This window comes from Erpetoichthys calabaricus, chromosome 7 (genome assembly GCF_900747795.2).
Source record: "Erpetoichthys calabaricus chromosome 7, fErpCal1.3, whole genome shotgun sequence".
Taxonomy (NCBI): Eukaryota; Metazoa; Chordata; class Cladistia; order Polypteriformes; family Polypteridae; genus Erpetoichthys; species Erpetoichthys calabaricus.
The window spans coordinates 127,342,824-127,366,059 of record NC_041400.2 but is presented as its reverse complement, the minus strand read 5'-3'; the positions used below and the strand labels follow the sequence as shown (position 1 = coordinate 127,366,059).

Below are 23,236 nucleotides of genomic sequence, written 5' to 3'. Positions count from 1 at the left end.
GTGCTTTATTGTAAGGAGATCCACCTATGGTGACACCCATGCTGTCTAGTGTGAAGGTGTTGACGTTCACTTTAGAATATTTGGCTTTGGGTGTCACTTCTTATGGATGTGTGTGTGTGGGGGGGGGGTGGTGAGGATTGTTGTTGCGCGAGCGTCTTCTTTCTTTTTGTGTTCCTGTGTCTTGTTTGAATCCCCCTCTTTGTGTGTGTCCCGTCCGTTGCTTGTAGGGTATGTGGGGTGGGCTTCGCTCGCCAACCCCTGGTGTTGGGAATGACAAAGAGCGTGATGTATGAATGAGATATAGAATAGTGTGACGGTGTAGATGATGCAAATAGAAAGCAAACAATAAAGTGTGTGGCACAGTGTAAAGGTTTATTTGAAAATTTCTTTGTACACGCCGTTTAAGTGTAAAAGGTAATTCCAGCTCAGAACTTGTAAGGTCAATGAAGATGGTTATTGTTGTGATCAGAGTCAAGTTTGTCAGAGCTTAGAAAAGTTGTGTCTCTCCAGGAAGTAATGGAATGACTTGGGTATTTATGTTTTCCACATTAATATTTTTTGGACATAATATAGTGTGTTGTGTTAAAAGGGGCATTTGGTCTAATGAGATTGCTGTTCGAAATGTCTCTGTAACTAAGTCGTCGCAGATAAAGGCTTGAGGAATTGTAATAATATGTGGCTGAAGTCCATCTGTATTGGTGAGTGTACCATCTCTCAGTTGTAATAAGCAATTGTTATGATCTGGTTCTGGACATCGTATCTTTTTTACTAACTGTATCTTTTGAAAGTAATGCCAATTGTCTGCGTATTTTAAGGTGCACTGAACAATAGCTGAGTGCATGGCATCTGGAAGAATAGCTAATCACTGTCTAAAATCTCCTCCTCATAAAAGTACCTTTCCTCCAAATCGAATATTATTATTCATAAACGTTTGTAGAAGTTTATGAATGGTGTTGAGTAAGTGACTTCATGCCATTGTACATTCATCAATAAACAACATTTTTTCAAGACGGATGTCACGTGCAGTGCCACCGTTAATGTTCATAGTGAACACCGATTTGTAGGATCTAATGCAGTTGATAAAGATTTCACTTTCAGGTACATCGTCAGTTATAAGCCTCTGTAGATATTCAGTATATGAATGTAAAGAAGGCAGTCTAATTTGACCCTTTTGACAACAACGTGTAAATGTATAACTTGTATTTCCAGTTGTTTCTTCAGGGAAGTGAACTGAATGACAATGATTGCAAATGACATTCATTAATCCGAATGAATTTTCCTGGTGTTTGTTTTCCTTGTGCCGTTTGAGAGGCGCGTTGTTGCATGTGTAGTATTTGGGACGTGTTGTTTTGGAGCTGTAATCGATTTGCCTGTGCTGTGTGAGAAGCCCGTTGTAGCCTTCGCTGCCATTAACGTATGTCTGAGACGGGAGCTGTTTCGTTTTGAATCCGTGCCTGTTGCGATGCAACACTTTGATTGATAGTTTGCGTCATGTGGATCTAGGATGTAGATTTGTGCATATTTGCGTTGTTGATTTGTTTCAGGGTGCACTGTTCCAATGCGATGCAGTATCTGTGCACATATGGGAAAGCAGTATGGGCCATTGCCTTTTGGTGGCCTGATATTTACTCCGGTATATGCCAAAGCAAATGAACTATTGTAGGATCTAATGCAGTTCATAAAGTTTTTACTTTTAGGTACATCGTTAGTTAGAAGCTGTAGTTGAGCTTTGCGTTTTTGGAGTCGAGACATTTTTTCTTATGGATGTGTGGGGGGGATCGTTGTTGCGCGAGCGTTTTGTTTCTCTCATATTTCCCTTGCACATCTAAGAGAGCCACAAATGGGATTAAATTAGCCTACTGCAAGTGAGTTTGAATGTATGAATGAGTATATGGTGGACTGTTGCCCATGACCAATTTTTTTTCCCCTGTTTTCCTTCTGATGATGCTAGGATACAATCGGTTAAACAGTAATCACAAAATGGAAAAAGGATTGTGTAAACAAATGATCTAGTTGACAGATTTTTGAATGTGTGAAGAAGATGGGAAGAAAAATACTTAATCAGAAACAGAATCACTTTATTGGTAGAATTGACTTTGATTAGGTGAAAAACATGAGATATAAGTCATAACCAACTCAAGAAAACATAATTTCAACCCACCACTTCTTTTAAGTTTAGCTCTTGGAATTCTAAGCAGGCACTCATTTGAGGATCTAAGGTTACGATTTGGAATATAAGGTGTCAGACATTCCGATATAAGGCTTTGTAAACTATAAGCAGTATTTTAAAGTCAATTCTGAATGACACAGGTAACCAGTGTAGTGACATCAAAACTGGAGAAATGTGCTCGGATTTTCTTTTCCTAGTTAGGATTCTAGCAGCTGCATTCTGCACTTGTTGCAAACGATTTATGTCTTTTTTTGGTAGTCCTGAGAGGAAAGCGTTACAGTAATCTGTAATACAGTAATACAGTACACACCACAATACAAACACAAGTTTCTTGAACAAAACAATTACATACTTCAGTAGTTAACTCAAATAAATAGAAAAATAATAACAAAATAATATACCGTATATACTCGAGTATAAGCCGACCTGAATATAAGCCGAGGTACCTAATTTTACCTACAAAAACTGGAAAAACTTATTGACTCGAGGATAAGCCTAGAGTGGGAAATGCAGCAGCTACTGGTAAGTTTCAATAATCAAAATAAATACCAATAAAATTACCATAAATTAATTGAGGCATCAGTAGGTTAAATGTTTTTGAGTATTTATTTCAAAGAAAAACAGTAAACTAGCTCTGTAAGTGGAGAAGAGGGTCAACAAAAACAATATGGTATGTCTCTCTGTCTCTCTCTCTCTCGTGCGTGCGTGCGTGCGTGTGTGTGTGTGTGTCTGTCTGTCTGTCTCTCTTGCACGCACGCATGCTCATGTGTCTCTTTCGCGCGCGTGCCTCTCGTGTGTGTGTGTGTGTGTGTGTGTCTCTGTTGCACGCGCATGTCTGTCTGTCTCTCGCGCTCTCTCTCTTTCTTTCTCTCTCTCTCTCTCTGTCTCACTCTCTCTATCTGTATACTCCAGCCTTCTGTTGGGTTGGCGGGGACAGCGGGACCTGACGTGAATATAACCCGAGGGTGACGTTTTTCAGCACATTTTGGGTGCTGAAAAACTCGACTTACATTCGAGTATATACGGTAGATATCAAATAGTACAAGTTAGGCAAAAATGAAGTATTTACGAATAGACAAATATCATAGTTACCAGTTACATGTTGCAAAAACAGGGGTAAGCCTGTGTAAATTTATTTAAGATCTGAATAATTTGAGGAAAGAAGCTGCAGAGATGGTATGTAGATTGGGTCGCAATAAACCTTTGCCTCCTCTGTGATGGCAATTTAATGAACAGGTGGTTGCTGCGGTGGGTGGAGTCAGCTACAGTCTTTCCTGTGCTATTTTTCAGTCTGGCAATGTACAGATCTTTTAATGTTGGGAAACAACAGTAGCTAATAAAGCCTTTAGAATAGCTTTTCAAACCTAGTAAAAACTTCAGAAAACATTTCTTTTGTTACTTATACTGTAAATATTCAGTTGTAAATTGTAACTATGTTTTGATCTGGCTTTTATTTATTGCCTTCATCAAAATGCTAAGTAATGCTTTAATCTAGCATATTTAAAAGAATATTCTAAAAGTGAGACACCCTAAAATAGACTGTCAGACAGGAGTACATTAAGTACAGGAAACATGAGTGTTATCTGTGATTAGTCTGCCATTTTTGCAAAATAGGCAATATTTCATTAGTAAAAGGTTTCTTCATAAGGATTCTAGATCTGCTAGTTTTTATGTTGTACATGTCATTTAAAGATGTTAACATGTCAGCAAATCAGGTCTGTCTTGAAATGAATGAGCCTTATTGTAGGAAAAAACAAAACAGAGCCATAAACAATGAACTGTGAAACCTCACATAAGCTAATTTCCAAAAACAGTAGTGGATCTAATGATAACATTGTATGTAAAAACATATTTAATTTGATGACAAACCTTGTACAGTAATATAAAAATGTGATAACCATATACCATTTATGTATTCACTGTGATAAAATGTATCATATTGCATTTAGTAAATGCTGTGATCAGTGTAGTTTAATATATGCCTTTTATTTTCTGCTGTTAACCAGTAGCTATTTCTGTTTGAACATTTGTTAGTATATTTATAATATGTATTGCCTTCATTTTTAATTATAGGGCTGGTGGATTAGGCCTTAATTTTGTTGGTGCAAATATTGTGGTATTGTTTGATCCAACATGGAATCCAGCTAGTGATCTCCAGGCAATTGACAGGTGGGTATTTCAGCAGATTTATATCAGTGCCAGTTACATATTTCTAATTATTTTTATTGCTAGTATCTCATTAGTAAATTCAATACTGTTAACTTTGGTTGCATACTTTGTAATTATTCCACTTCATCCATGTATGCATTCAAGCCTGTAACACATAATTACTAAGTTATCCTGTGTTTATTGAAGTTTAATTTCATTTTATTGTATTTATTTATTTGCACAAAAGAAGGGTTTAGCCACTTATTACCCACTCATTTATTATGCATCGTTGGGGCTCATTATTATTTGGCCATATGACCAATTTCTTTGACTGCTGGTTGATGTTGCCTTACATTGTAAATCTGTAAGCTGCTGAATTCATACATGTAGCAGTTTATCTACACTGGCAAAACTAAAGTGGGGTGTGGAAAATAAAGGGAGAGGAGGAGACAAGAATGTGAAGAGTTCGTGTAGAATATGGATCTGAGTTTAGATTAAGTATATTGTGAAGAAAACAGTGATTCTTGACAAAAATAAAAAAAACTTTTTCCTTTTTTGATTAATGTACTATGTTCATTGATTAATGTTGTTCATTATTGGCCCCCAATTTTTGATGAAAACATGACCTTATTTTTTTTTCTCAGCCATCACTACAAGCAACACAGGTTAAGTAACAGATATATCACATTTTGGTTTAGTATCTCTTTAATACTCTATCTAAATACAGACAAGTTCTATATAATGTTATCTATCTACAGTATATATCACTCATATCTATATTTCAAGCTTAATTTCTTCATTTCACATCTTTATATTACCTATTAACAATCTCAGCAACTAGATTTTAGTCTTCCTGCACTTTTCAGTTTCGGTGCTGCACAGCTAACTAATAAATGTCCGCAGCATAGCATCATCATGTATCATTAGATGAGTTTTTGTTAAAATGTTTTTAGTGATAACTCCATAAATTTTACATTTATTTAGCAATGAAATGCAGTGTATTACAAAATGTTCCATTGATTGCTAATTAATGTATCACCTGCTTATCTGTTGGTGATCTGTATTTTAAATGAAATTATTTTATAGAGATACAACAAATTATACTTAAATACTGTTATGCCCTACAGTAGTATGTATGTTCTTTTTTTTAAAAGAACTGTCATTAGAGCAAACTTTTGGATTAGTGTTTGTTTTGTTCCCTCCTTAAGAACAGGTTTGTCATACTCAGTGTTCTCACTAGTGTCTTTTAGCCGGGCGCAGTGCCCGGCTATCATCTCGCATGACAGGCACAGGCAGATCTAATGATCTGCAGAGATGGCAAGGGACGAGTGGGCAGGTGGGCAAATATTTTAGAAGCAGGATCACAAGTAGCGAGGGGAGAGGCGGGATGGAGTGTTGCCGATCACTGGATGCTGAACAAGCTAATAACGGGGACCAGGCGGAGCGGAGTTCACAAGCAAAGAGTATGGGGAGGTGGGTGGGCGAGAGGGGGCTGTACATGCTAATAGTGGGGGCGGAGCAGAAGTTCACAAGTTCAAGAGGATGTGGAGGAGGGCGGGCGAGAGGAAGAATGCTGTGATATGTTAATAGAAGGTGTTACAAACCTGTAACACCTTCTATTAGGATTCAGGATTACAGTGTATGCAGAGTCAGTGTAAATAATAAAATAAAAAAGACTAATTGAACCAGCCTGTCAGATATCAGAAAAAGGCCACCAGTAAATGACTCTGTGTTCTCAGTGTCAGTGCAGTCTTCTTGTTCAGTACATAGCAAACCAATATATATATATATATATATATATATATATATATATACATATACATACACACACACACACACACACACACACACACACAGACAGTTGTTTAACCCTTAAACCGCCACATACTTGGGGGTTAATGCACCCCTGGACGCCAAATACTTTTTTGCTGCACTTTTTAAGTAAACTTCACAATTCACAAAGAAAATGTGAAATTTTAATGGAACACATATTTTTTTTCATGCAAAGAGCATCACAATTACTGCAACACTGATCATTTTACACACTGCCAATGAACAGTAAAAACTTAAAAAAAAAAAAAAAAACTACTGAAACAATCAATTATTATATGTACAAGGTGCAACTGACGCCATTGATGAAATTCAGTAAATCACCGAGCCAACTGCGCTTGAACTAGCTGCACACAAGCACACAGGGGCCAACAGTGACGCTAGCAGGCTAGTCTAGTGCAGCGGCTGAATCCCAGAGACAGTGAGGCTGCAGTGCTGCCGGGGCCAGCAGTGGTCTTGAGCTGGCTGCTCAACGAATATACACACTGACTGATCAGCTCCGATGTGCTGGCAAATTGCACTGTGAAGCGACTATAGCCAGTTGCGGCGTTCTGTGACTGTACGTCGCCGAATATACTCGGCCCCTGTGTGCTGGCAGATTGCAATGAGACACGACTATAGCCGGTTGCAGCATTCAATGAATATACGTTACCGAATATACTTGGCTCTGGCATGCTGGCAAATTGCACTGAGAAACAAGTTTAGCCGGTGGTGGAGTTCAATGAATGTATGTCGCCGAATGTATGTCGCCGCATATACTCGGCTTCGGCGTGCTTCCAAATTGCACTGGAAACCAACTTTAGCCTGTTGCTGCGTTCAATGAATGTACTTTGCTGAGTATACTCGGCTCCAGCATGCTGGCAAATTGCATTGGGAACTGACTATAGCTGGTTCCAGCGGTTTAAGGGTTAAGCATTAGGTGTGTTCTGTGTGCAAAAATCCTTGTAGCACTCACTGTGGTTCCTGTTAAAGTGACTCCCTCTGCCGTTTTATATTTGCTCATACTGAGGGTTTTGTTAAAGTGACCCCATCTGCCGTTCTTGTATTTGCTTATATTTGGACATGCGTCCATATTGCAAAATGTGTGCAGAAACCCTTGCAGCACACACTGTGTCCTGTGCAAAAGTTTTGTCACTGAATTGCTGAGGGTTTTGTTAAAGTGACCCATCTGCCATTCCTTTTTTTGTTCATATCTTGCCCTGCCGTAGTGCAAGTGTGCATTGAATATCCAACAGGCTCCCACTTTCCCACTCAAAAGTCTTATTCATAGGTACTTTAAATTTTTTCCAAATGTTTTACCAACATGAGTAAATAAAGTGTTCAGAAAACAGCACTGCTTAGTTATTTCAGGAAAGAGACGCCACAAACTAATGAAGGTGCAGCGTCAGCTCCTGATGGGGCAATTTCAGATAAAGGCATTGCAGAGGCTGGTCCATCAGGGGAAATCTCTTCAGCACACACTCTGCCAATTGATAAATCTGAGCACCACTTATCTGGCATAAACAAACAATTGTTTAAAGATTTTGATTGGCTAATGGTCAAAGTAAATGGTATGTGGTGCTCATTGTGCATGAAATATTCAAACAAAAACCCTTGAAGGAGGGAGTTACCTTGGGTAAACGTGCCATGAACAAGAATTCAAAAAGAAAGCTTGCTAGACCATGAAAAAAGTAAAAAGCACATTCAGTCTTTAGGAAAGCGTGTACTAGAGCAAACTGGGACCGGTCAAATTTAGAGATCTGTATCTGTGTTAAATAACTTACAGAGAGATGCCTTTGTGGGAGCTTTAAGACCCATGTATTGGTTGGCAAAAAATGAGTTGCCACATACAACGTTGTTTGAAAAGCTGTTGGAACACTGTAAAGAAATGGGTTGTTTCTTTTTACAACATCTCAATGTTGGTAAAAATGCACGTTACACCTCTGAAAGAATAATGCAAGAGCTGCTGGATGTCGTAGCATCAGAAATAAAGTCTAACATACTGAAAAATATACACGCTGAAAATTTTTTCAGTATTCTGTGTGATGAAACCACAGACATTTCAGTTGTAAAACAATGAATTATTTACATTAAATATGTTTGCCAGGTCACTAAAAAGGTCAGAATTAGTTTTATATCAACCTGCAATATGATTGATGGCAAAGTGGAGACTATAACCAACATACTGAGTTAGACTATGGACACTCTAGGCTTGAAAACTGCTAATCTGGTTGGACTAGGGTCAGATGGAGCGGCTGTTATGATTGGGAAACAGAAAAGTGTGGCAAAACTGCTTAAAGATAAAACATCTGGACTCTTGGTCAACTGCCACTGTGTAAACCACCGATTGGCCCTTGCAAGTGCCCAAGCAGCAGATGCTGTACCTTATTTAACAAAACCAAATGACATCTTAAGGCAGCTGTTCTATTTCTTCCAAAATTCTTCAGTTAGGATGGCTGGTTTAATAGAAATCCAAAATATTCTGAACATTCTGCAGATTAAGATGAAAATGGCCAGTGACACTAGATGGCTGTCTCATGACTCTGCAGTACAGTTACTACGACAGTGTATGATGAGTGTCATAGCTGCGCTAGAAAGAGAGGCCATTGAACGAAATGACATCACAGCTGAAGGATTAAGCAGATGTATTAAAACATACAATTTTGTTTCCTCTCTGATGATGTTTCCACACGTATTACCTTTGTTGTCCTTCTTAGCTAAGGTTTGGCAAAGGCAAGATGTCAATCTTACTGAAATTGAGCCAATTTTGCTCGCCACAAAATTGTCCATCATGGAGTTGAAAGACATTCCTGGGAGATATTTTCAAAGCCTTCATCATTGTCTGGCAGAAGAATGGTCAGATCTCTGCATTGTCAATTTCCCCTTGGAATTAATAAAGTTATCTATCTATCTATCTATCTATCTATCTATCTATCTATCTATCTATCTATCTATCTATCTATCTATCTATCTATCTATCTATCTATCTATCTATCTATCTATCTATCTATCTATCTATCTATCTATCTATCTATCTATCTATCTATCTATCGTTTATACACAGAGTGATGTAATGTCATTCAAAACTGCAATATATGATAAATACCTAGAGACAGTTGTCAAGCACCTAGATGCAAGATTCCCTGACATGCCAATTATTTCCAGCTTTTCAAAAGTTTTCAATGCAGAAACTCACAATTCAAGTGAGTCTGCTGAAATTCTTTTCAATCATTACTACAAAAATGGTAGCCCTCCAATTTTAAAATTTGAAAGTAGCAGGCAAGAATGGACAGTTGCGTCAAAAAAAATCAGAAGTCAATCATACAAAGACTTAAGTCCAAAACAGATTTTACTAAAAATGGCAACGACATCAGAGCTCAAAGAGTCGTTTCCAAATTTAGCCAAACTAGCCCATTGTTGGGCTAGTGATCCCAGTGAGCACAGCTGAATGTGAAAGGGGTTTTTCTGCCCTTAAAGGATCAAGACATGTTTGAGAAATTGCATGAATCAAAGCACGCTAAATAATCTCATGCTGATCTCCTTGGAGGGCCCAGATCCTGGGGACTTTGATTATGGGAAAGCTGCAGACAACTGGGCCTGTAGGAAGAAAAGAAGAATAAATATTTAACTGAAGACACCTTCTGCATATGCAAGTTGGCTTTGAAGAATATTTTTTTATTTTTCTTCATTAGGTTTCCCATACTTTTTTTTCCATTGTTTTTACTTTTCTTCCTGACAGCAACAACACTTGTGCCATTTGGTTTATGTCATAACAATTGTTATTTAAAATTTTTGTTAGGGTTGCAGGATCCTGAATTGGATACTTATTAAATTTAATAAAAATATTCTGGCACAAGTGTCAAACCTTAAAAAAGGAAGTCATGTTGAGGATTGGAAAATAATTAACTAATAAAAATAGTGCACATTTAATTTTCCCCACCACCAAATTTCCCCATCCCACCCCACCTGGCTACTTTTTCATTCACCCGGCTCGAAAAAATTTCTGGGGAGAACACTGATACTACAGACACTTTACCCATTAATAACCCATTGCTAAATCAAATGGAACATACTGTATTATTTTGCCTTTATTTCAATTAACTTACATTTTAACTTTAATTGTTTCTATTCAACAGCCAAACAGTAATGAGATGCAAAGCAAAGCAACAGATGACCAGTCTAACTTTATCCTATTTGCATCTGTGTCTTTCATACTATGTCTGTCTCAATTAAATATTAGAAAAGAAAAATGTGAAGGTAGACAGAAATAACTGTCTTGCCAAAATGAGACCACTAATAAGCCAAAGGAATAATGGGTTTCATTATCATCTAAATAGAAGATTGATTAGAGTGAAAATGGTGGCCTTCCAAGATATTTTGAACATCCTGAGTAAGCTGGAGATGTTTTGGCTTGCTTTACATCTAATTATTGTTTAGCTGCCCTTTAACACTAGAATTACCAGAGCCTACGAAAATACTCGTAGATCCGGTCCACCTTAAATCGCTTCTTAAATCCGTTCACACCTCTTCGCCAGCATCCTTTGTCCTCTAAATGTGCTGATAAGAGACAAGCTGCCGGCTATTCCATCCCCCCACCGACTTAGAACGTGAGCGAACTTTTCCCAGCTCATGCCTTGATTGATTATCTGGGAGTGAAGTGGAGTTTTACAGTGGAAATAATAGATCGTTATTTGGAACACACTCATTTCATGCGTGTTCCGTTTCTAGATAATCAATCAAGGCATGAGCTGGGAAAAGTTCGCTCACGTTCTAAGTCGGTGGGGGGATGGAATAGCCGGCAGCTTGTCTCTTATCAGCACATTTAGAGGACAAAGGATGCTGGCGGAGAGGTGTGAACGGATTTAAGAAGCGATTTAAGGTGGGCCGGATCTACGAGTTTTTTCGTAAGCTCTGGTAATTCTAGTGTTAAGTCTATTATAATTAAGGCAAAAAAATATGTTAACAATTAGTAGCAGTCAAGTGTTCCCTCTCCCACCATTACAGTGACAAATTTTGCTCCTCAACGTTACTGCACCCCGACATCATTGATGCAACATCTGCTACATCAAATTCCACTCCCCTGCTCTTCACAACAGATGAGGTGAGGATGCAGCTGAAGAGGCTATGCCCTGGAAAGGCAGCTGGTCTGGATGGTGTGCCCCCCGGACTGCTGAAGGAGTGTGTATATCAACTTGCTGAGCCTCTATAGATATTGTTCAACCTGAGTCTTCAAGGTGGGAGTGTCCCAGTGAGTACAGACTGGTGGCCTTCACATCATACATCATGAAGATACTAGAGAGGCTGCTTTTGCATCGCCTCAGACCACAACGCCTGCATGCACTGGATCCTTTACAGTTTGCATGCCAGGAGCACATTGGTGTTGAAGATGAAGTCCTCTACATACTACACTATACTCACTACTTTTTGGATGAACTGGGTTGTTATATGAGAATTATATTTTTTGTTTTTTCCAATGCATTCAACACCATCCAACCCTCCATTGTTAAAGATAAACTGGAGGTGATGTGTGTGGATTCTACCTTCACCTCCTGCATTCGCAGCTACCTGAGTGGATGACTGCTGTTTGTCAAACTGGGGAACTGTGTCTCTGGGACAGTAGTGGCAACGTTGGGACCCCACAAGGAACTTTTTTGGCCTCATTCCTGTTCACATTATACGCAACAGACTTTAAATATAAGTCAGACTTTTGCCACATTCTGAAGTATTCTGATGATACAGCTATTGTGGTGTGTATAAGGAATAGGCAGGAAGGGGAATATAGGGATCTGATTGGAGCTTTCAGTGACTGGAGTAGTAAGAACTGCCTGGTTCTGAACACAACAAAGACCAAGGAGATGATTGTGGATTTCCGCAGGTCAAAGCTCTCCCTTCAGCCTGTTTACATCCGAGAGAAGGACACTAAGGTGGTGTAGACTTATAAATTTCTAGGTGTCCACCTTAATGACAGACTGGACTGGTCTGTTTACACAGATATCCTCTACGGGAAGGAGCAGAGCAGGCTGTTTTTCCTCAGATGACTGATCATTCAATGTACAGTATGTAGTGAAATGCTGTCTGCATTCTATCATAGACAATTGTTTCCACTGTGACAGATAAGAACATTTAAAGTCTGGACAAGTTGGTGAAGAAGGCTGGCTTGGTGCTGGGTAGGACTGTGGACTCACTGGGAATTATGGTGGAAAGGTGCAATGGGTGGAAGGTATAGACCATCCTTGACAATAGCAGTCATCCTCTCCACAACATTTTGGCTGGTCAGAGAAGTAAATATTGCAGTCGTCTTTTCTCACTGCGCTGTCGAACAGAACGGTTTAGAAGATCATTTGTTCCTAATGCTGTGAGATTTTATAACTGTTGTCAACACAAGTGATTCATGACGTGGTCACCACTCCACCTTCCAACACAGTAACAATTGAACATTTGTACTTTTTACTGTTTATTTATGTTTTGTTCTCCTTCTCCTTATCCTCTTTAATAAAATCTCTGTGTGCGTCCATGTGTCTGTGTGTGTGTGTCTTCTGGTGAAGTGCGCATGCGCGGGGCGAGGTGCGATGCTTCAAAGCAGTTGCTTCAAAGGCCGCCTGACACGTCACACAAGACAGAGTGGGCAGGACCTATAAAATATTGCGCGGCCGATCCAATCGGATTTAGGTAAATGAGGTAACACCTAAAACATAAGGCACGAAAAATCCAATTGGGTACTGAGACGCGGAGACCAGCTTCCCCAAAGAGGTGGGATTAGTGTTTGTTGTTGTGCAAGTGTTCACTCTGAGGATGTCAGATTTGCGATCAAGAAGCTTGGCTCGGTAAAGTGTAAAGTGTCAGTCGTTGAAAGGGTTTTCCTAAATATACGAATTTTCATGAAATTACAATAGGATGACTTTTAAAAGTAGATTTATTTTCGCACACATAAAATCCGTTGCTGGGGAGATGCCACACATAAAATAATCAGCTGCATGCCAGCACAGATTAAAATACTTGCTGGGGAACTGCACAGTACTTGCTGGAGAAACGCCACAGCAAGCTAAAATAAAGAGAGGCAGGATAGGAGATCTTCAAACGGAAACAACTTATCAATCAACAGCCACAGAGGAGAGGATAAATGTAATATTAATTATACTTACTGTATTGTCATATATGTTTCTATTTCATTTTTATTATTATTTTACTTAAGGCTTCTTGCAAAAATATTTTTGACAAGAAACAGAATGCAAGGTCCCTTGCCATTTAATATAGACTGTTCCTACTAATGTTTATGCACTACTATTCTAGCGCCCGTTATCGTAACGGGCTTAATGTCTAGTTTTTTAATAATCTGTAACCATTTTTATTGATGTGCTTGAGCTACTGGACACCTGAATTTCCATGAGGCGATGAATAAAGTCCGTCCGTCCGTCCATCCATTCATCCATCCATCCAGTTTTTGATTAAGAAGGTGGCTGAAGCAAGAACTTGCACCCACTGCGGCTCTCCAGCATCAGAGTTCAACACGTCTGCTTTAGAGTCATTTGCCAATGTTGCCAGTATCAGAGGTGCAAGACCCTTGACAACAAAGCTCTAATAGCTTGGGCATGGAATCCTCTCCATTAAACAGAATAACTATTTCAGGATCTCAGGAGAGGCAATAAAGTGATATAGGAAAAGGGAATAGCTGATTATTATAACCACAAAAATTCTTCCTCTTTTGAAGGGCTATGCATCAACAAAGTAATTAGAAAAACATAACATTAAAATGTTTTTATAAAGATAAAATGTTTAATAGTAAAGAAAAATCTATTTTGTAGTGAACAGGACCAAACATAGGTACATAAGTTGCTTCTGTTAAAATTTAACAATTTTCAGAACTGGGATCTTCTTAGAGAGCTATTTAACTGTTGTTTCAATGTTGTGTACTGCAGAGGGCGCTCCTGTCACCCAAACCCAACACAGACAGATGCAGAACACAAGTTCAGCACACACGCTTTTATTTTATTTTTATTTTTCTGCCTGAAAAATGCCTTCCCATGTTTCCCACCTATACAGCACAGTTCAAGCACTAGAACACAGCACCAAAGCAAACTTTTCTTCTTCCTGTTTCTTTCTCTTCTTCACCTCCACTCATCCTCCAACAAGCATTGCCAACCTCCTTCAGACTCTGGCTCCCAGAGTAGTGGCAGCTGGCTCCTTTTATAGGACACCTGGAAGTGCTCAACTACCTTCTTTTGGCAGCACTTTGTGGCGGAAGTGCTGCCACACAGGGCTGAACAGTACCTGCAGCACCCACTGTTTGTGCCCACAGAACCCAACAGGGCTGCAGCAAACTTCATCTCCCATGGAGCCCTGTGGGAGTCCGAGGCACTGCTGCAACCTGGGGGGTTAGCTCTGAATATGTTTTCTCCCCGGTCCTTCTAATATAGGGGCATCCTAGGCAGGGGCTGGCCAACCGCCACAATGTAAGTAGAGTAAAAACAAACAGAGTCATTTTAAAATACTGGCCTCCAATGAGAAAACCTTTAAAGATATGAGTTTCATTAAACAAATGATTCAATATTAAACAAATCCTTTAAAACCTGTTGGTCTCTTTGTCTGTGTTTCCTTTTCATTGGGTCTAATAAATGATTATAAGAAAAGTGTCAGTCTTTAGTCTTATTCCTGAAGACCTGTACAAATATATATATATATATATATATATATATATATATATTGATTTTATTAAAATCACACAACATTCCATACAAATAAATCAGTTTTTAGAAACATAAGATCGAAAACAAATCAACCCCCACCTCTGAAAAAGAGAGCTAAGCCAGCAGAGTAAAACTTAAAGCTAGTAAAAATAAGTAAGTAGATTAATTAATAAGTGAATAATGATAAATGGGGGAAAAAAGGAGAGAGAATTTGTTTTCTCAGTGCTTTAAAAGCTTATTCTAAAATGTTATTGATTAGATCCTTTTAGGTTTTGAAAAAGTTCTGCACAGATCCTTTAATTCAAATTTTGATTTTTTCCAGTTTCAAATAGTATATAACATCAGTTACCCACTGACTTAAAAGAGAAGAGTTAGGATTCTTCCAGTTGAGCAAGATAAGTCTACGTCCCAATAGTGTTGGAAAGGCAATTGCAATTTGTTTTTTCCTTCTCCACTTTAAGATAATCTGGGAGTACACCAAACACAGCTGTTAGAGGATTAGGAGGGATTGGGACACCAAGACTGTCTGATAGGCATTTAAAGATTTTGGTCCAGAATGATGTTAATTTGGTGCAGGCACAAAAATGTGGCCCAGTGAGGCTAGAACTTGATTGCAACGTTCGCAGGTTGGATCTTGTCCTGGAAACATTTTGGATCATTTTAAGCGAGACAGATGTGCTTGATGTATATAATTTTGAGTTGAATAATTGTATGCTTTGTGCATATGGAGCTTGAGTGGATTCTTTGCATTGCTACTTTCCACTCCATTTCTGAAATATTCAGTGAGTGATTCTTTTCCCACTGTCATCTTGGATCTTTGAATGGGATGGACTGTAAAATGGTTTTATATATTACAGAAATGCTGTCTGAGTCCTCAAAACTGATCAATATTTTTTCCGGCTTAGAGGTAGGTGGGAGGTGAGGAAAATCGGGCAGGTTCTGTTTAACAAAGTGTCTGATTTGAAGGTAGTTAAAGAAATGTGTTGCTGGGAAAGTTAAATTTGGAATGTAATTGTTTATAGGATGCAAAGACATTGTCTATGTACAGATCTCTAAGTGATTTAATCCCAAATGTTTTCCAGACATTAAAAACTGCATATGTTTGAGAGGGTGGAAAAAAATAGTTCTCATGCAGAAGTGCCACAGATAAAAGCTTCTTTATCTTAAAATGCATTCTACATTGGTTCCATATTCTGAGTAAGTGAAGTGCAATTGGTTTGTTAGTATATTGACAATAACTTGCATTTATTGGGGTACAAAGCAAAGAATATAAAGATGTACTGCAGGGTTTTATTTTTATTGCCGACCAAGCCTGTGTATGTTCATCTATTTGTGTCCATGTCCAGGTTTTTATAGCTTGTATATTTGCTGCCCAGTAATAAAATTGAAAGTTAGGTAGAGCCATGCCACCTTTTGCTTTGGTCTTTGTAGGGTCGCTCTTTGGATACATGGATGTTTTGAATTCCAAATAAATGAGGTTGTGGTTGAATATAATTTCTTAAAAAATGATTTATTGATGTACAGTACTGTGCAAAAGTTTTAGGCAGGTGTGAAAAAATGCTGTAAACAAACAATGCTTTCAAAAATGGAAGTGGTAATCATTTATTTTCATCAATCAACAAAATGCAATGAATGAACAAAAGAGAAATCTAAATCAAATCAATATTTGGTGTGACCACCCTTTGCCTTCAAAACAGCATCAATTCTTCTAGGTACACTTGCACACAGTTTTTGAAGGAACTGGCTGGTAGGTTGTTCCAAACATCTTGGAGAACTAACCACAGATCTTCTGTGGATGTACAGTAGGCTTCCTCACATCCTTCTGTCTCTTCATGTAATCCCAGACACACTCGATGATGTTGAGATCAGGGCTCTGTGGGGGCCATACCATCACTTCCAGGACTTCTTGTTCTTCTTTACGCTGAAGATAGTTCTTAATGACTTTGGCTGTATGTTTGGGGTCGTTGTCCTGCTGCAGAATAAATTTGGGGCCAATCATACACCTCCCTGATGGTATTGCATGATGGATAAGTACAGTGCAGGAAAGTATTCACAGCGCATCACTTTTTCCACATTTTATGTTACAGCCTTATTCCAAAATGGATTAAATTCATTTTTTTCCTCAGAATTCTACACACAACACCCCATAATGACAACGTGAAAAAAGTTTACTTGAGGTATTTGCAAATTTATTAAAAATAAAAAAATTGAGAAAGCACATGCACCGTATCTGCCTATATTTCTCAGCATTGAGAACACCATTAATTCTGACCAAATCTCCAACTCCATTTGCAGAAATGCAGCCCCAAACGTTCAAGGCACCTCCAGCATGCTTCACTGTTGCCTGTAGACACTCATTATTGTACCGCTCTCCAGCCCTTCGATGAACAAACTGCCTTCTGCTACAGCCAGATATTTCAGATTTTGACTCATCAGTCCAGAGCACCTGCTGCCATTTTTCTGCACCCCAGTTCCTATGTTTTCGTGCATACTTGAGTTGCTTGGCCTTGTTTCCATGTCGGAGGTATGGCTTTTTGGTTGCATCTCTTCCGTGAAGACCACTTTTGGCCAGACTTCTCCGAACAGTAGATGGGTGTACCTGGGTCCCACTGGTTTCTGCCAGTTCTGTGCTGATGGCACTGCTGGACATCTTCCGATTTCGAAGAGTAATAAGCTTGATGTGTCTTTCATCTGCTGCACTGTTTCCTTGGCCGACCACTGCGTCTACGATCCTCAACATTGCCCATTTCTTTGTGCTTCTTCAAAAGAGCTTGAACAGCACATCTTGAAACTCCAGTCTGCTTTGAAATCTTTGTCTGGGAGAGACCTTGCTGATGCAGTATAACTACCTTGTGTGTTGTTGCTGTGCTCAATCTTGCCATGGCATGAAACTGTCTTCCACAACCTCACCTTGATAGCAGAGTTTGGCTGTTCCTCATCCAGTTTTAAGCCTCCTACACAGCTGTTTCTGTTTCAGTTAATGACTGTGTTTCAACCTACGTGTGACATTAATGATCATTAGCACCCGTTTGGTATAATTGGTTGATCATACACCTGACTATAATCCTACAAAATCCATGACTTTGTGCAAGTGTACCTATAAGAATTGATGCTGGTTTGAAGGCAAAAGGTAGTAACACCAAATATTGATTTGATTTAGATTTTTCTTTTGTTCGCTCACTTTGCATTTTGTAAATTGATAACGATAAACCATCATTATTTATATTTCTGAAAGCATTCTTTGTTTGCAGCATTTTTTCACACCTGCCTAAAACTTTTGCACAGTACTGTATATTGGAATGTTTTGAAATAAAAAGAGAAGCTTAGGAAGGATATTCATCTTAACAATATTAATTCTTCCAGCTAAAGTGAGATAAAGGGTTGATAAAAATATTTCTTGTCAGGTGACATGTTGCATGTTAGTTGGACATGCAAGTAAGAATTGCACTTTACTGTCTACAAGTGATACTACTACTACTACTGCTGCTGCTACTTCTAGGCTAACGAAAGACTATGAAATCCTCAGAAAAAATTTATTTATTTGCTTAACAAAAAAAAAAAAAAATTCTTCTTTGCTGTAATGGGATTCCTGCATAGAAGTTCAGTTTCTTCATGGTAATACATTGGCAGAATCATTGCATAATATATCAAATAAAAAAGTATACTTTTTTTACTGCTTTCTTTTGTTGTTGTTGTAGAGCTTATCGAATTGGTCAGTGCAGAGATGTGAAAGTCTTTCGATTGATTTCACTGGGCACAGTTGAAGAAATAATCTATCTTCGTCAGGTATACAAGCAGGTACAGTAATTATTTAATTTATATTAATACATACAAAGTCTTTGCAATGTTCTACTCAAATTTAAAATAATTCTATTGTATGAATCAAAGTGAGTTAAAACTGTTTAAATATATACTTTGTATGACAGATTAACTCTTGACATTTCCAAATTAGTAATTGCTAGTGTCTCTTCTTAGATCTGTACATTAACATATGGTAGGTTATTAGTATAGTTTAGCATATGATTTCAAATAATAACTTTATAAAGTACTTTTTCATGGTTTATTTAACTTTTAGGAAGCAAGGAATGCAATAATTGTAACAATCTTCTGATACTTTATTCTTCAATTTAAATTTTGTATTAGACTTTAATTGTGATACTATGTTTGATCTATCATGTTTAATTTTACTAATATTTGTTTGACTGTTAAATTCTTGGTAAATGTCTTTTATACTATACAGTATTTGTTTGGTTCATCTGAGTAGAAATTTCTAAAAGTATACTTTTGTTTGTCATTATTTTAGCAGCTGCAATGTGCAGTTATTGGGAGGGAAAATGCGAAACGGTATTTTGATGCAGTTCAGGGATCAGATGACCATCGAGGAGAATTATTTGGCATTAAGAACCTTTTTCAGTTCAGTACCAGTGGAACCTGTCTAACTAGAAACATTTTACAGGTACAATCTTTGACCTTTCTGTATCTTAATAATAAAAGTATAAAATTGCATATATAATGAACTCATTAAAATAAAAGACAATATAGTATTTTGCTTGTACTGCAACATTTAGTGGTTGCTTCACGTCAGTTTGTTAATAATAGTTTTCCTATTTTTATGAGAATACATGCAATATATTTGAAATAGTAGCTAATGAAAGAATATTTTTCTGTTATTTATAACTTTTATTCAGTTTTCAGTTCTTAAGATTCCAACCTAATAAGTTTTAATTTAGATAATAATAAATCCTATTTAAAAAAGGTATTTATACGGTGTCAACCAGATATTGTTATTTTTAACCAGAATGCTATTTTTTTATATTGATTACTTTCTTTATAATTATTAAGAGAGATGGCCAAGTGGAAGCAGGAATATTAACAGCTGTCACACAAATGAGAGATGAAAGTCTAGCACAGGGGCAGAAGACAGTGAGTACTCATTTTTTTGTAGTTTGACAATATCTGTAACATATAATACATTATTGTTTTTCACATATTCTCAATCAAAAGATGTATATTTAGATGGAATCATTCAAAAAATTAACTTAAAGTTAAATTAATTTTATGGAGCACTTTTTTTATTATGGAAGGGTTTTGTTGTGACCCTATCCTAACTTTATTATGTAGACCCACTCACTTTGTTCTCCACTCCAACTCTTATTCATTTATCCTTGCACTATACCTGGCCTGAAAGGAGACACAGCCTTAATAGACTAAATGGATCTGTTCTGCACCCAGAAGTAACTGCTACTCTACTTAATGTCTCCTATTAGAGGACATCTTCTCTTTATTAAAAGTGAAAGTAAATAAAAGTAAATGGGTCTGGCAAACCACCATACAAACTGGCTATTTCAGGAGCAGATGATGCTGGCCAAGTCAATGTGTGTGCCGTTTAGTCTCTTAAGGTTACATTGCTGCATCTTGGTGAAAATGTTTTTCCTGTTTCTCCCTCTGTTTAATTTAATAGATACTTTCACTTTAAGCTGATGGGTTTTTAAAGCTTGCCAGTGCCATGGTAAACACCCCTAGCCCCTCTCTGTCCACTGTGTGCCCATGAAAGTAACCAATGGTTTGATAACTTTGCTGTTACACTTGTGAAAAGTCCAGAAAATTGCCATTAGACCTTGACCTTTCTTAAAATATAATTTAGCTGTTTAAAATTTTTACTTTTCTCCCTGAAAATGGTGTCTGTCTGCTGTTCTGACTGCAGAAAAATCCAGTCTGTACTAACACTTCCTCTTTCTGTGGTTAGACAAGCTACTTTACTGAGAATTAACTTTCAAGGGCAGAACCAGATTAAAAAAAAAACTTACAGTTCAAACATACAGTTATAACAAAGTAAAACATTCTTAATAATTTAAAGATGATGAAATATAACCTGATAAAATCACAGTCCTCTATAAGCACACTTTCCATTTTAAAGTTAACAGTACATACTGAGAGTTCTTTAAAAGAAGCTTTAAATATCTCATGTTAAAAACAAATTACACTATACAATATGTTCATTTACATACTTATAATACTGTAAATAAAATAAGAGTTGAAATGCTTTGAGGATGAGCGTTTAAATGAGATTTTCATGCAGGAAACCCCTCAAACAACACATAGTTGTGGGAGTTGTAATAGGGGTAGGAGTGTGCCAAATATTATTCCATAATCATTTGTAAAAAACAAATAGACAATTACAAGAGACAATGCCAGACAGCCAATAAGCTGATTTTTTCAGTAGCATCTTTAGTATTTGTCTGAGAGAAAGCGTGGCCCCCATCTTCTTCAAAGGGACAATTATTAGCCCTATGCCTAAGAAAAAAAAAAGTAGACAGAATGACAAATACTAGAGGCATTCACTCCAATCATGATGAAGTGCTTTAAGATACAGAGGCTGGGAAGCATTAAATAGAATATTACAGATAGTCGTGATCACTTCAGTTTGCATATCATCACAATCAATAATAATTCTTTCTTTGCATTTATATAGCGCTTTTCTCACTACTCAAAGCGCTCAGCAATTGCAGGTTAAGGGCCTTGCTCAAGGGCCCAACAGAGCAGAGTCCCTATTGGCATTTACGGGATTTGAACCGGCAACCTTCCGATTGCCAGTGTAGATCCCTAGCCTCAGAGAATGTCATATGACTTGCTTTTCAAACCATACTGTCACATTTAGATGATGGAAGCTGCAAAGAGGTGGGTGGCGGGAGTGTGAGGCAACCAAATACCCCAAATAAGCAGTGAGAGATTTCGAATTGGCACGAGTGGGCTCTGAACAACAAAGAGGTGAACACAGTGAGGAGGAAGAGGTGGGAGTGAAGTCTCACAGCATGGAGCGTAGCAGTGGAAGGGTAGTAAAACCAAGTACAGAAAAAACAAGATCAGTCGTGTTTTTGAAGGGCCAGTTTTCCAAATTCATATGTGTGTGTGTTTCTCTCACACATCATCTGAAAGGTGCTTGTGTATCACATGGCTTGAATCTGTGATAAGAGGTCTGTGGCATCAAGCAGATTTAAATAAATAATCAGGTCCTGGTAGCATGCAGGCTCGGAATGGAAGTAGGTGAGCACATAACGCTACTACTCTGGGGTTGATTGAGGTGCTCGGCTGATCGTGTACTCGTGTGCAAAAGCAAGAAGATTAGTAAGGTGCCAAATTCACACCTTGGAGTGGACGGAGGGTCATATCTGCACCCAATCAATCCAATATAAGAGAATCCTGCACAGCAGGGGGTGAAAAAATGAAAAGAAAATGCTGAAAGAAAAGGAGAAATGGAGGTTAAAGAAAAACAATGAAAAGAAAGAGCAAGAAGCAGGATAGAGAGAGCCTGTGATAAAGTTGAATGAAGGCAGGTGGTTGCAAACGAGGCTTGGGCTGAAGAAGGCAGCATTGGGCTCATTTTTTAATTGTCTTTTGGATTTTAACCTTGTTTTAATGGAATAGTTATTTTTTGGATATTTCTAACCTTCACATAGACACTGTTTTTAAGGATTATTTATTTATGGATTTGATGCATTGCATTTTTTGATCTTCTTTTTTTTTTTTTTTTTTTTAAATTGATTGTAATAAAGGCACTTCTCACCTCATCTTGGTTCATAACTATCGACAGTTCGGGTTCAAGACCAGACCATCACAGAACCTGTAGCCCTAGTCAATAACTATATTGATGTTAAAATCCCAGTGTAGATTAAAACTGATCATGAATCAAACTGCATTTTGTCTTCATGCTGCATGTGAAAAAGCTGACTGAAAAAATAATCATTTACACATTGCTTTTCATTTGGTGGAGAAAATAATTAAAAATAACTAATGGAATAGCAGAATCATCAACTACTTTATGCTCCTGTAAAATGATTTTCAGCATCTTGATTCAAAAAATTTAATTCACTTGAAAGGATCAATAAAAGTTGTTATGTCAGTTTAAATCTAGCAGCTCTAGCAAAGACACTTTTTCAACAATATGGTGAGAGACTTTGATGATTTTTGCTTTTCATTAGTCATTAGTCAAGATGTCACTTAGTCATTCATTTATTTTCCATCGCTTATCCGAAGCCAGGTCACTGGGGCAACAGTATTGGAAGTGAGGCCCATATGTCCTTTTCGCTAGCCACACATGTCAACTCATACTTTGGGATCCCAACGGATTCCCACGCCATCTGGGAGATTTCATTCCAGGGGATTTTTTTTTCCCGCGGAGTCCTCCCACCTAGTCGCACCCATAACACCTCTACAAGGAGGTGTTCAGGAGGCATCCGTATCGAACCACTTCAACTGGCACCTCTCAATGCAGAGAGTCAGTGGCTCTACTCCAGTCCTCTCCTGGATGTCTGCACTTCTTGCTATATCTCAAAGGGAGAGCTCAGCCACCCTGCAGAGAATGCTCATTTCAACCGCTTGCACCAGTGACATTCTTTTGGTCATTATCCAAAGATCATGACCGTAG

The 23,236-nt window shown here is 38.0% G+C and overlaps 1 protein-coding gene across 3 annotated transcripts in view; it reads left to right on the top strand.

Moving 5' to 3' along the window:
• The window catches only part of ercc6l2 (excision repair cross-complementation group 6-like 2), a 99,011-nt gene that overhangs the window by 52,789 nt on the left and 22,986 nt on the right, over window positions 1–23,236 (top strand). For all 3 annotated transcript variants that reach the window (XM_028805339.2, XM_051929657.1, XM_051929655.1), the window contains exons 13-16: window positions 4,244–4,339; window positions 18,510–18,609; window positions 19,115–19,267; window positions 19,654–19,734. In XM_028805339.2, coding sequence (XP_028661172.2) covers window positions 4,244–4,339; window positions 18,510–18,609; window positions 19,115–19,267; window positions 19,654–19,734 — 430 coding nt within the window. The remainder of the gene's footprint in view (window positions 1–4,243; window positions 4,340–18,509; window positions 18,610–19,114; window positions 19,268–19,653; window positions 19,735–23,236) is intronic.